The 14,479-nt window shown below is 38.9% G+C and overlaps 1 protein-coding gene across 1 annotated transcript in view; it reads left to right on the top strand.

The window, feature by feature from the left end:
- CNTN6 (contactin 6) overlaps positions 1 to 14,479 on the top strand; it is a 361,761-nt gene that overhangs the window by 318,117 nt on the left and 29,165 nt on the right. The window contains exons 13-17 of the mRNA XM_029049898.2: positions 4,534 to 4,709; positions 5,026 to 5,143; positions 6,344 to 6,502; positions 6,609 to 6,758; positions 11,061 to 11,131. Coding sequence (XP_028905731.1) covers positions 4,534 to 4,709; positions 5,026 to 5,143; positions 6,344 to 6,502; positions 6,609 to 6,758; positions 11,061 to 11,131 — 674 coding nt within the window. The remainder of the gene's footprint in view (positions 1 to 4,533; positions 4,710 to 5,025; positions 5,144 to 6,343; positions 6,503 to 6,608; positions 6,759 to 11,060; positions 11,132 to 14,479) is intronic.

The raw sequence follows: 14,479 nt of genomic DNA, 5'->3' as shown, positions 1-14,479 counted from the left end.
TTAGCCCATTCAATCACTTTGCCCCCTCCTACCATACCTCCCTGATTTCTGATCTACAATTCAGATCACACATTTTGCTCCTCAAATACCAACCTATTCACTGTTCCTCAGTCTCTTCTATCCTGCTGCCAACCCTTTGCTCTTGTTCTGCCTCTGACCTGGAATGCCTTGCCTCTTCATTTCCGACAGAGAATCACCTTCAAAACCTTATTAAAACCACATCTCCTTCAAGAAGCCTTTCCCAACTTAGCCCTTCTCCCACTCCCTTCTTTGTCATCCTTGAACCTGGATTGGTACCCTTTATTCACCTTCCCTCAGCCCCTCAGCACTTGTATATATTTATTTATGACAATGTCTGTATCCCCCTTAGACTGTGGGCAGCTTTTTGTGAGCAGAACGTGGTCTACCAACTCTCTTCTATTGTAATCTCCCAAGAATTTAGTACATACTCTGCACAGATAAGCACTCAGTAAATATGACTGATTGATTTATTCAGTGTTTAGACCATTTTAGCTAACCTGGCTACTCTGAAGACTTCAGTGAGAAGGAATCTGCTGAGCAACATTATTATTTTAATCACAAATATACAGTTGAAGCTTCAAGAGCATTTTCAACACAGGAAATATACAGAATTACTAAAATAATCTTTCTTAATGGCCACGTGAGGCAAACTGCACAGTTGATTGGCAATCCCTAGGCTTTGGAAAGGTTTACAAAGGAATGTGTTCTCTTGGATCTATATAGCCTTTGGACACTTGGTCTCCACCCCAGCTCACCCGCAGCCCCACAGCACTTATGTACATTCATTCATTCATTCATTCAATAGTATTTACTGAGCGCTTACTATGTGCAGAGCACTGTACTAAGCGCTTGGAATGTACAAATCAGTAACAGATAGAGACAGTCCCTGCCCTTTGATAGGCTTACAGTCTAATCGGGGGAGACAGACAAGAACAATAGCAATAAATAGAATCGAGGGGAAGAACATCTCATTAAAACAATAGCAAATAAATAGAATCAAGGTGATGTGCATCTCATTAACAAAATAAATAGGGTAATGAAGATATATATCCTTCAGAAATGCAGGGAGTTACCCATCAGTCCCTGTTCCACATGGGGCTCATGGTCTAAGTAGGGGGAGAAAAGTTATCCCTGTTTTACAGTTGTGGAAAGTGAGGCACAGAAAAGTTAAGTGACTTGCCCAAGGTCACACAGCAAGCAATTGGTAGAGCCAGACTAAAACCCAGATCCTTCTGACTCCCAGGCCCATTCTTTCTCCACTAGGCCACATTGCTTCTTGTTTAAGACTTTTATTTAGGATTGACTGGAGTGTCAGTTGTTTGAGTTGTTCTTCCAGGAATGGTGATTGTATGCACTGAGCCAGCCACACTCTCCAGCTTGGACTCTTGAGAGGTGGAGTGGCTGAGGGATAACCGCTTAAAGAAGAAACACTAAGCAAGAGAACAAACACAGGAATATGTTTCAAACTTTTTATGAGAGTTTAGAAATCTCTTTATTTGAGTTATTTGAGCAGCTTCATCTAGAGCACGAGTCTGAGAATCAGGAGAACTGGGTTCTAATCCTACCTCCATCATCTGCCTATTGTGTGACCTTGGGCAAGTCACAACTTCTCTATGCCTCAGTTTCCTCATCTGTATAATAGAGCTTAAATACTTGTTGTACCCCCACCTTAGTCTGTGACCCAATGTGGAACAGGGACTGTTTCTCTGTTGTAGCTATCCAGCACTTAGGACAGTGCTTTGTACTTAGTAAGTCTTAAAAATACCACCATTATTATAATTAGGCATATCACTATGGTTTTCATGTTAAAGCTAGTTTTCATCAATAAAACATCATGTATTTTGTTATAGTGCACTTCAGTCCCTTTCAACTACCAGGTTCACGGTCCATAGAAATTGTGATTTAGTCTCTGTGGGGTATGCACTAGAATTTCAGAGCGAGAGCTGTGGAAAAGTGTTTAACTGTTCCCTTTGGGGTAGCTATGAGCTGCTACAAGAGCAGAATATTACCACCTATGCAGGGTTAAGCCAAGCACAGAAATTCCATTCCTCTTATGCCTATTCATGCATAATATTCTTTGTTGAGTGAGTTCTATCCTTAGCTATCCATGCCTATCCAAAGAGAGACCTAAAGAAACTTGAGACCTAAATAATCTCTTATCATTAAGTAGTCCTATACTGACAAAAGTCATTCATTCAAGATATCTTGCTGATAACACTTAATAGTTATTTTTACCCTGCCTTTTTAATCATAACAATAGTATTGTAACTTAACTTTCTTGACTTGAGAAAGTCAAGATACAATACTATTGTTATGATTAAATCAATACTATTGATTTTCCCATCAATATAGAGCCCTTTTCAGACATTATCAACAATCACCAAAGTACATGGTGTTCTGTCCCATTTCAAAATATTCATTCATTCATTCATTCATTCAAAGGTATTTATTGAGCACTTACTGTGTGCAGAGCACTGGACTAAGCACTTGGGAAACTACAATACAACAATAAACAGTCACATTCCCTGCCCACAACAAGCTTACATCTAGAGGCGGGGAGATAGATATCAATACAATAAATAAAATTACAGATATGTACATAAGTGCTGTGAGGCTGAGAGGGGGGAAGGGCAAAGGGAACAAATCAGGGCAACACAGAAGGCAGTGGAAGATGAGGATAAGTGGGGCTTAGTCTGGGATGGCCTCTTGGAGGAGATGTGCCTTCAATAAGGTTTCGAAGTGGAGGAGAGTAATTGTCTGTTGGATTTGAGGAGGGAGAGGGTGTTCCAGGCCAGAGGCAGGACATGGGCTAGAGGTAGGCAGTGAGACAGGCAAGATCAAGGCACACTGAAAAGGTTAGTACCAGAGGAGTGAAATGTGCAGGAGAGAAGTGAGGTGAAGTAGGAGGGGGCAAGGTGGTGGAGTGTTTTAAAACCAATGTTGAGGAGTTTTTGTTTGGTACGGAGGTAGATGGGAAAGCACTGGAGTTTTTTCAAGAGTGGAATGACATGTTCTGAACGTTTTTGTAGAAATATGATCTGGACATCAGAGTGAAATATGCACTGTAATGGGGAAAGACAGGAGGAAGGAAGGTCATCAAGGAGGCTGAGACAGTAATCAAGGAGGGATAGGATAAGTGCTTGGATTAACATGGTAGCAGTTTGAATGGAGAGGAAAGGACGGATTTTAGCAATGTTGTGAAGGTGGGACCAACAGGATTTGGTGATGGATTGAATGTGTGGGTTGAATGAGAGAGTGGAGTCAAGGATAATGCCAAAGTTATGGGTTTTGAGACAGGAAGGATGATGGTTCATCTACAGTGATGGGAAGTCAGGGGGAGGACAACATCCATTCCATTAGAAGAGATAGAAGTGAAGATTTGGATTTGGAGTGAGATGTGATTTTTTATATAAAGTCATATATTTAGTGAATTCTCTGGGTGCCAATCAAGGCAGTGTGATTTTCATCTTCATCACTGTCATCGGCTGTGCCTTCGTGGACAAACCCAGTGTCAGGTTGAAAAAAAGTCAAAGAATCTATCTGACTTTAAATGTGCCTAATGATTGAGAAGCCTCATGGCCTAGTGCATAGAGCTCAGGCCTGTGAGTCAGGAAAACCTGGGTTCTAATTCTGACTCTACCACTTGTCTTCCATTTGACCCTGGGCAAGTCACTTAATTCTCTGTGAACAATAATAATAATAACACAGATGAATCCCTCATCTGCAAAATGGGGATTAAAAACTGTTCTCCCTCCTACTTAGACTGTGGACCCCATGAGGGACCTGCTTATCTTTTATCTTCCCCAGTGCTTAGTACAATGTTTAGCATATAGTAAGCTCTTGACAGATATTATTATTATCATCATTATTATTTGGAATCAATCGCAGCAAATAGAAGCTCAAAGTGCATATAGAGCAACAGGTAGTGTGTAAATGTGCCTTGTAACAGCACTAAATTAACAACACAATTAGCAATGAATAAGAAGCCTAAAATAACAGTATTTTCAGTGTATTAAAATGTTTTGAATACATGAAATGAAATCATAATCCAATATCCCTGCTATTTAAAGAGGTGACCAATTTGGTTTTTTTCCATTCAGATGTATGATAGATACATTAAAAGTGACTACTTCATACATATGCTTTTATACAGAGTGGCTTCAGAGTTTGTCAGGAAATTGTAGAAAAAATGGTATGTTTCATGCAAAAAATTGGGCATGGGTACCATTCTTTGATGTCTATACTCTCCTCTAAAATGTACCTAATTTGGTTAAATATGCAGAGCTACTTTTCCATAATTGAACTATGAGTAAAAATTTACTGATGATAATTACGGAAAGCCATTTTTTTCTTATAAAGAGGGGGTTTCTCACATTGTGTAGTGAAACATCATGTTCATTATAAAAGATTTGAAAAATGTTGCAAATATCACTCAAATACTGGTATTTTCTCAGACATGTACTGGTATTCTCGTAATCTTTTTATAATAAAGAATGATTCATTTCTCAACAGAGCGGACTGTAATTACCATTCCACCTTCCCAAATGGATGTGACAGTTGGAGAGAGTATAGTCCTGCCATGTCAGGTGTATCATGATCCCTCTGTTGAGGTTGTATTCACGTGGTCATTCAATGGAGATATGATAGATTTCCAAAGAGGAGTGGATCATTTTGAAATAATCGGAGGAGTAAGTTGTTGAAGTTCTTTAGTGTTTAAAGAAATAAAACGAGTCCTTCAACTGCATGCATCCCTTTCATAATTATGCCCCTCCCCCGTTTTTATTGTCAGGGATAATCTTTGTTACATCATGAAGTATCAATTCGTATTGCATTAAGATAGTTGTGTGGTTTATGGAACTGTAATAATAGAGTGATCAAATAAAGGAAAAAATGTTAATGAATCTTTTAATTGCAAAGGTGCTTTATTCTTATTTACCAAGGTGGAAAATCTTCAGAGCAGAAGAACTGTTTCTGATCATATTTCTTTATTTTCTACATCTCTAGGAATCTGTTGGGGATTTGATGATCAGAAATATTCAGTTAGGTCATTCCGGAAAATATGAGTGCCTGGTGCAAACAACTATAGACAGCCTATCAGCTACTGCCAGTGTCATTGTTAGAGGTGAGCAAAAAAGATCAAAACATACAAACATGGTTTCTATAAAGTCAGAAATGTATTCGATGTAAAGGAGACCTTGAATCATTTTTATACCTGCGAGAGCTGTGAGGAGAGGCAGAAGGATGTCTCAGCATGGCAGGTGTGGCTGACCTAAAGCAGTACTGCAGAAAGCCAGAATACTGGAACTGCTAAAATAGGTATTTCCAATTTTTCAGGAATTCCCCAACTTTACCAATCACACATCTATCCATCTTGACTTCAATCTGCCTTGGGAATCTTGTTGGAGCTTGGCAGTGCCTGCTTAGTCAGTCAGCACTGCCAGACTCTAAACTGGTCCTGCCATTCCACAGATCTCTCCAGAGTAGCTGAGCTCCTTCTTAGGGCTTTTCCTATGTACCTAAAACACAACAATCAGTCAATCAACGGTATGTATTGAACATTTAGTGAGTGCAGAGCACTGTACTAAGTGCTTGAGGGAGAGTACAATACAACAGAGTTGGTGGAAATGCACTTTTTAATGATAGTTGTTCAGTGTTTACTATGAGCCAAGAACTCTTCTAATCCCTGGGATAGATATAAATCCATAAGGTCAGACACAGTCCTTCCCCATATGGGGTTCACAATCTAAGTAGGAAGGAGAATAGGTATTGACTGCCCATTTTACAGAAGAGGAAACTGAGATACAGAAGAGTTAAGTGACTTTCCCAAGGTCACATAGCAGACAAGTGGCAAAGCAGCATTTAGAACTCTGGTCCTCGGAATCCCAGACCCATGCTCTTTCTACTAGGCCATGCTGCTTCCCACATGTGGGGAAACCCATTCTGTTTCTATCAGCATTTCTTTATTAGCTTTGGAGGCTCCTGGGGTGGTTGCAGGGGTTGGAGAAATGGTGTGAGGACAGTCACCAAAATTTCTCCTTGATGCCACAGGACAATAGTGCCTCTTGCTTTAGGCAAGAGATCGTTTTTTTGATCAAGGGATCAAGTTTTTTTGATCCCTCTGTTGCACTTATAGTCTGTTTGAAGGACCAAGCTTTTCAGAATTTGTTCTTCCTTACCACTGCTCTTCAGTTAATTATATTTGCTTTATGTATCTTTATTTTCCAAACCTGCTAAGAAAGAATAAAATGCTTCTTACCCCATCCTCCACAAAATAATCAATTTAACCACCTTGGGGTACTGGAGACTGAAATGTTTTTTTCAGGCCCTCCTGGTCCACCAGACGATGTCAGAGTAGAACACTTTTCAAATACCACATCTCAGCTTCATTGGAGACCAGGGCTGGATAACAACAGTCCTGTTCAAATCTATACTATACAGACCAGGACACCTTTTTCCATCGGTTGGCAGGCTGTTTCAACAGGTATGTGACAAGAAACACATGGATTATCATTTTTATATGACCAGTACTCTATTTGCCTGAGTCAAACTAGTCAACCAAGTCACCTTTTATTCCTGTTTCAATTTAGTTCCCGAAATTCTCAATGGAAAAACCTATTCCGCAACAGTGGTGGGTTTAAATCCTTGGATTGAGTACGAATTCCGGGTAGTTGCTGCCAATAGCGTTGGGATTGGTGAACCGAGTCAACCTTCACAACTCTTGAGGACCAAAGCATCAGGTAAGTCTCAGGCTTTCTGCTTTCTGGGAAGTGGTGGGGGTGGAGGGTTAAGATTTTGACAGTGAACCTTTCTTTGGAAAGGAGTCAGTTTCTTTGAAATGCAAGCAGCTGTAGGAGTTATCTTCCTAGAATTAAAAGGTTGTCAAATAGGCAAATACACGGTAAGTGGTTACTAAATACTATTATTACTATCACTAAATCAAATAGATATAGATGTCAGATAATCAAATGTTACAAGAAGCGAGCAAGCTTTGTGTTTTTGATGCAAGTTCCAATTACTCCTCTTCCTTTCATCTGCAAAAGGCAAGATATGTAAGCTTCCCAGTGAGCTAAATAGAAGCAGGGGATCTTTAACTGCCCATGGCCCCCCTACTTTATCCATCCCAAGAACCTTCTCCCTTGATTGTCTTACTTGATGCCAAGTTCTCTGCTGGGCAGAAATAGTTTTTGCTGTGCCAAGGAGAGAAGCAACCACATGGAGGTAGGGGAACATGTGCAGTCTGTGAAAGACACAAGGGAATGAACTTTGGCCAAGAAATTCCCCTGAGATACCTACCATTTTGCCAGGCCCTCCAGAGTCTCAATCTGACTCTGAATGGAAGATAACTGCTGTTAAACAGGGGGAGCAAAGGAGGGGTGATTCTGGGTCTGCTTCATCTATTTTCCCTGCCAAAATCCAATGGAGAATCTGTAGATTTGTAGATGCAAATGAGCCACTACTTCTTTCATTAAAGTGTTGTAGCCAAGAATTAATTGAGCTTCTGTTGGTGCAGTCAGCCATATATTTTCATCTCTCTTTCTCAACTATGACCTAGTTGAGGCTTCATTGAACAATAATATAATTTTTTCCCCATGCATATGATGTAAATACTGAACTCATTTAACTCAAGCACTAATTGAGCATCAACTGGTTCACAGAAAAGTGGCATACAAGTTGAGCCTGGCATGAAAGTCTCTTCCTTCATTTGTTCCTTTAGATTAATTCTCTTTGTTCCATTCTTTAACTCTCACACCCATGGTGACATTTGATCTCTATGCTTGCATTAAGTTCTCAAACAAAGTTTCTCTTCCTGTTTAATTAGTCAGATAAATGAGGACCAAAGTATTGTGATGTTTTTAAATTTCTCAAGACTGTACTTTTGAAAAGCGAAAGGGTTTTTCTGTCTTTCCCTTTTGAGTTTCCTTTTTGCAGGGACTGTATGAGAAGGAACAAACTTTGTGGCTCTTCGATCAATCAATCATATTTATTAAGCACTTACTGTGTGCAGAGCACTGTACTAAGCACTTGGCACTGTACTTCTTTCCCTGCCCCTGAGGAATAATCAGTGTTAAATGTCCTAGTTTTCTAATAAAATAAGACAGCTTGAGGAAGCCAGATCAATGACAAATCATTGCTGATGGAATCACGAACCTCAAAAACCTGTTTGCCAGCAGTAGAGTAAAAGGGATGTGGTACCCATCTCCCCTAGGTATGGAAGGATCAGACCTGGGCTGGGGAACAGTCAAAGTGATCCTACTTCTCTCCACACCACTCCACCTCACTGTCCCACTGAAATATCAGAATCATAGGAGTTTGGCTCTGGCTCCGTCTTTCTCTGTGGACATTTAAAGTGTTCTCATTCTTTGGCAACCAAAGCTTTATTGAATCCCTTTGACTTAAATAATCTGACACCCCGCAAGATTTCAGTTTCAGTACCTTCTCTTTAATTAATTATAGATAAGTGCCTAGGAAGCACTGCTCTGTAGTAGCAACTACAACCAATTAATGGACATTGTCAAGATTACATAAATATATAGCAAGGGACTTGATGGGATATACTGTACCCACAGTACCAGGAAGCAAGTAGTTTGGGGTGAAAGGGTGAAAAATTGGCCAATATTTCTATAGACAACAAGACATACTGGGTGAAATAGTGGTGCATAGAAGGGAGAAATATTACTATCATTTTATTTTCTCACAACTCTTTTTTTTTTTACTAACTTGGGTAGCTTTGTCTCCTAATTCTGTTTTAAACTGTTGATGAACATTCTTCTTAAAGTAGAATTTGTTTGAAAGGTAATAATAGTGATAATAATTATCATTATAGTTTTAGTTAAGTGCTTACTATGTGCCATGCACTGTTCTAAGTGCTGGGATAGATATATTCATTCAATAGTATTTACTGAGTGCTTACTATGTGCAGAGCACTGTACTAAGCACTTGGAATGTACAAATCAGCAACAGATAGAGACAGTCCCTGCCTTTTGATGGGCTTACACTCTAATTGGGGGAGACAGGCAGACAAGTACAATGACAATAAATAGAGTCAAGGGGAAGAACATCTCATAAAATCAATGGCAAATAAATAGAATCAGAGTGATGTACATCTCATTAAACAAAATAAATAGGGTGATGAAGATATATACAGTTGAGCGGACAAGTACAGGGCTGAGGTGGTGGGACAGGGGAGGAGGAAAGGGAAAGGGAGGAGAAGAGGGTTTAGCTGCGGAGAGGTGAAGGGGGGGTAGAGGGAGCAGAGGGAAAAAGGGGGGAGCTCAGTCTGGGAAAGCTTCTTGGAGGAGGTGAGCTTTAAGTAGGGATTTGAAGAGGGGAAGAGAATTAGATTGTCGGAGGTGAGGAGGGAGGGCATTCCAGGACCGCAGGAGGACGTGGCCCAGGGGTCGACAGCGGGATAGGCAAGATCGAGGGACCGTGAGGAGGTGGGCGGCAGAGGAGCGGAGCATGCGGGGTGGGCAGTAGAAAGAGAGAAGGGAGAATCAGGTTGTCCCACATGGGGCTCACAATCTTAATACCCATTTTACAGATGAGGTAACTGAGGCCCAGAGAGGTGAAGTGACTTGCCCAAGGTCACACAGCAGACCAGTGACAGAGTCAGGATTAGAACCCACATCCCTCTGATTCCCAAGCCTGTGCTCTCGCCACTAGGCCAGATAGTATTACTTGACTGTAAACTTCTTGTAGGCAGGAAAAGTGTCTATCAACTCAGTTGTGTTGTGCTCTCCCAAGTGCTTAGTCCAGTGCTCTGCATACAGACAGTGCTCAATAAATACCATTGAGACTGATTGAATGTGGGGGTGAAATAGTAAGGTGGTTTCTACACTCACGTTTTACTCCAGAATTGAGGAAGGTACAGAAGAAAAGAGAAAAAATGAGGAGAAGAGGGAGGGAGAAAGCTAGAGGACAGAAAGTGCCAAAATCAAGAGGGAAAGGAAAGGAGAGGGATTCACTCATTCAATCAAACATATTTATTCAGCGCTTACTGTGTGCAAAGCACTGTAATAAGCACATGGGAGAGTACAATATAACAATAAACCGACACATTCCCTGCTCACAATGACCTTGCAGTCTAGATGGAGAAGGGGATTAGTAAAAGAAAGGAAAAAAATACAGATTTGATTGTAAACTCCCTGCAGGAAAGGGCCACATTGTTTCTTTCCTGGTACTTTTTCCACAGTTTGTTATATGATGTCCTCAGTAAAAGCTATGCACACATGAATGAATGAAGTGTTAAGAATAAGGGAAAAGAGGAAGGAAAAACAGTCATCATCTAAAGGATTCAAAGTGCAATAGTTCAGACTACCTAACTTCCTTACTTTTCAGTGATTTGTGTGTAACCATGAACTAAAACATCAAACTATTCTTTAAACCTAGACATGATATTTACATTACAGAAATAGTGGGAGGCTTGATTGACAAATTGAATGAATTTTCTCAGAACTCAGATGAAAAAATCATAAGGGAGGGAGTTATTTTTCCAAGTAAGGTTTATTGGATTCAAGCCATTTTGGAATAATGAAAGACATTGATATAAGTTCATTTTAAAACGCAATGTGATTTTGCTGTTCAGAATGAAGAAAATAAAAATCATTTTAGCCTGTTTATTAAATAAAATAATTTATTAATATGCTGCATCAGTAACATTTACAGCACAACTGTATAATTAGTCAGTAAATCAGCAGTGTCACAGTTACCATCTGAAAGGAACATCATTTTGCCAATTAGTAGATGATGCATAATAATGTCAAATGCATGATGTTACTAGATTCTTAATTAATTTTGGATCCTGGGTGTACATGTATCAAACACAACTGTGTCCTCTAGCTTCAAAATTTAGATACGTGTAAACATAATTTATATTCATTAAAATGCCTTGTTATATCACACTAACCCTACATGAGGTTTTGAAAAGTGAGGTAATCATATATCAGAAGCCCTATCAAGGTGAAATACAAAAGTAAAATCCCATAGAGGCAAATGTACTCTCATGAGTGATGCTCCATTTTTTTTTCCTGATTATTCAGTCCCAGTAGCGGTACCAACCAATATTAGCGGAGGTGGAGGAAGTCGTTCTGAACTCATCATCACATGGGAGGTAATCTTAAATTCAGTTATTTTGAAGGAAAAAAATGTATATGGACAGAAAAAATATTAAAAATTTAAAGCAGTCACTTGATTTAATTTCAACTATTTATACATGTAAATACTTAATAAATAAGTATGTTATGAAATATTTGCAGGATATTTTTTAAAAGCCTCTTATTCTTTTTGTATTGTTAGGTGGCTTAAGTGCAAATCAGCTTGATCATTTCCCACACAATCATTAAACATTTTTCACGTTTTTGTTTGCATGATTTTCATTTTGAAGAGAAATGAAGCCATTCAGAGAAAACCAGATTGCTAAAGGATGATTCCCTCCATGCAGGGTGTGACTATTTGGATTTTACCAGCAATTGTTGGTGAAATAATAAAATAAAATAAAATTGTTGTTTTACCTGGATAAATATATATTTTACCCATTTTTCTCCTCTGATAAGAATTGACCATGGAGATACAGAAAGGGTTAGGAGAGCATTAAGAGAGTGAGGTAAGACAAGGATGGATGATGAGGCAATGGTGCAGAACTATTTAGACCCAGAAGACTCAAGATCCCTGACCAAACCACTGCTGGTGCCATGACTGATGCTCCAACTATTGGGTATTATGGATGACAAGGTGTTGTCATGGTGAAACTGTTTAATCAAATAGGAACATTTATTTTGCTGATTTCCAAAAAAACTGCCATAGTTAAAGTGTAGCTGAGTGTAGCTTTATGATAGTTGCTAAGAGTCTCCTTTTTTGTAAAGAAAATTATATTCCTTGAACAATGGAAAGTTGCAATTTTTGTTAATTAGCAAAATTAAAACTGCTAATAAATTCCATCTGAATATTTGGTTCATATTAAAAAGAAAAATAGATTAAGGTGATGTTAGAGTATAAAAGAAAGTGTTTTGTTCTCTTGGCAAAATGTTCTAAATTATATAAAGTTACTTTGTGATCATATATCACTATCCCTTTAATAGTTTCTCTCAATAATTGTGGTATTTAAGAGCTAACTATGTGCTAAGCACTATATTAAGCACTAGGATAAATCCAAGTTAATCAGATCAAACCCAGTCCCTGTCCCACATGGGACTCAGAGCCTAGGAGGGTGGCGGAAGACCTGTTAAATCTCTATTTTGCAGATGAGGACACTGAGGCCCGGAGAAGTGAAGTGACTTGCCCCAAGCTCACACAGCAGGCAAATGACAGATTTGAGATTAGAACACAGGTCTTTTACTCTTCGGACTATGCTTTTTTCCATTAGGTCACACTACTTTTCTCTTCGGCAGTATTCCCAGTGACAATGAAATAGTGGAACCAGTAATCAGCACACAGGAAGTCAGATGCTCTCAGTGACTACTACTGATAAATTGTGAATTCCTTGAAGGCAGAGATCGTCAATATACTCTACAGTACTCTCCCAAATCCTTGATACAGTGCTCTGCATACAATAGGTGCTCAGTAAATGCTATTGAGTGACTGAAGAATAAATTACACAGCTCTGAAATTTGGTGGAAGTGCTCTGGGGACAGTTTAGACTCTAGGAGAACCTGAGCTATTCAGGTCCAATACTTTTGAACCATAGCCCAATCACACGTTTAGTGCAGGGCACTGTACCCAGTTGGAAGCTTTACTACTAGTATTTATCCCTTGTGACAAGGTCTCCCACATATTCACTCACTGGCAGTTTCCAAAATCGTATTTTTCCTTTTTGTCATCTTTTTTTCGAGAAAAGTAAGGTCTTTCCTTGTCCATTTCACCCAAATGTCACCATCTCTTTAGATTGTACTCATGGTGACCCATGGTGAGAAGCAGCATGGCCTAGTAGCAAAAAGCATAGGTTTGGGAGTCTGAGGACATGGGTTCTAATCCCAGCTCTGTCACTTGTCTGCTGTGTGACCTTGGGCAAGTCACTTAACTTCTTTAGCCCTCAGTTCCCTCATCTGTAAAATGGGGATTAAGACTGTGAGCCCCACATGGACAACCTGATCACCTTGTATCTACCCCAGGGCTTAGAAAAGTGCTTGGCATGTAGTAAGCACTTAACAAATACCATAATTATTGTTATTATTATGGTTAAGATAAATAAGAATATGGAATTATTGTTTCCCAAATGAACATGATGGGCCAAGATATTTCCTGGAGAACAACCATAAGCAACACTAATTATACTTGACTAAAAAAACCCAAAAAAACAAAAACAAAAACACAGCTCTTCTACCTAATCTGATGAACTGACTAGCCATCCTGATTAAATCTGTGATCGTGGAAGCATCAGAAACAAATTAAATGCTCTAGCAAATAACTCAAACTCTAATAAGTATCTACTGTCCACTTTTCACAATTAACTCAATTCTGACCCTTTTGTGGAGGAAAACAATACAGAATCAGGACATGGATTAAGAACAAAAACATGTTTACATACCAGGACCTGGTTTTCTCTTCCCCTTTTCTTCCTGGTTGCCCTTTTCAAGTACTGAAAAACAAGACTGTGTTCCATGAAATTGCTGAGACCACTTAGTAAGCTTCACTGAAACTTTTCTTTCTATGTTCAGGTCCTACTATTCAGTGTGCTGTGTTCTTGGGTCAAATGCCAATTCCATTTCTTTTCTATACTTTGTCCTTATTTATAATATCTCCAAGTGTCTAGGAAATACACATCCCCCTGTCCACAAGATAGTTCCAATGTCTTTACATCTTAAAAAGATGATGCAGGTTTGAGCTCTACTCCATTTGCTGGAGTGGATTAGTATAGGGTTTCTGAATAAAACTCATACTAGTTATGGAATAGTAGCAATTAAGAATGAAAGGCAGTACATAGCTTGAGTCAAGAAATTAATTGAACATTTGGTTTTGCAAGAACATGTGTGTGTATATGTATTATATATATATATATGAGACATTTGTAATATATATATACACATGTATGGTATGTAATCTGATAGAGAGAAATTTCTAGAGGAACATGTTTCCCTGTACTTAGAAAATTAGATTTTAGTTGAAAATTATCTTGACGGTCAAGCCAATATTCTTAACATATGACTTTGCAATCCTCCCAAATATTTTATTCATTATAATTCTTTTAAATGAACATCCAGAGTTTTACATGTAGGAAGGAATCGCATGCATAAAATGTTAGAGTACATTATGAAATAGATTTCATGACAAAGCTTCAGCAAGGTGGGTAAATATTGAAATGATCAAAAATAGTCTCCAATTTGGTGATCTGGGTATAAACATTACCCTTACCTGTCAATATTTCATTGACTGGAAAACTATTATTATTATTGTTGGTATTTCTTAAGCACTTACTATGTGCAGAGCACTGTTCTAAGCACTGGGGTAGATAAAGGCTAATCAG

The sequence above is a fragment of the Ornithorhynchus anatinus genome, chromosome X1 (assembly GCF_004115215.2).
Source record: "Ornithorhynchus anatinus isolate Pmale09 chromosome X1, mOrnAna1.pri.v4, whole genome shotgun sequence".
NCBI classification, from domain to species: Eukaryota; Metazoa; Chordata; class Mammalia; order Monotremata; family Ornithorhynchidae; genus Ornithorhynchus; species Ornithorhynchus anatinus.
The sequence above is the reverse complement of the archived record's forward strand: the minus strand, read 5'-3'. Positions and strand labels throughout refer to the sequence as shown.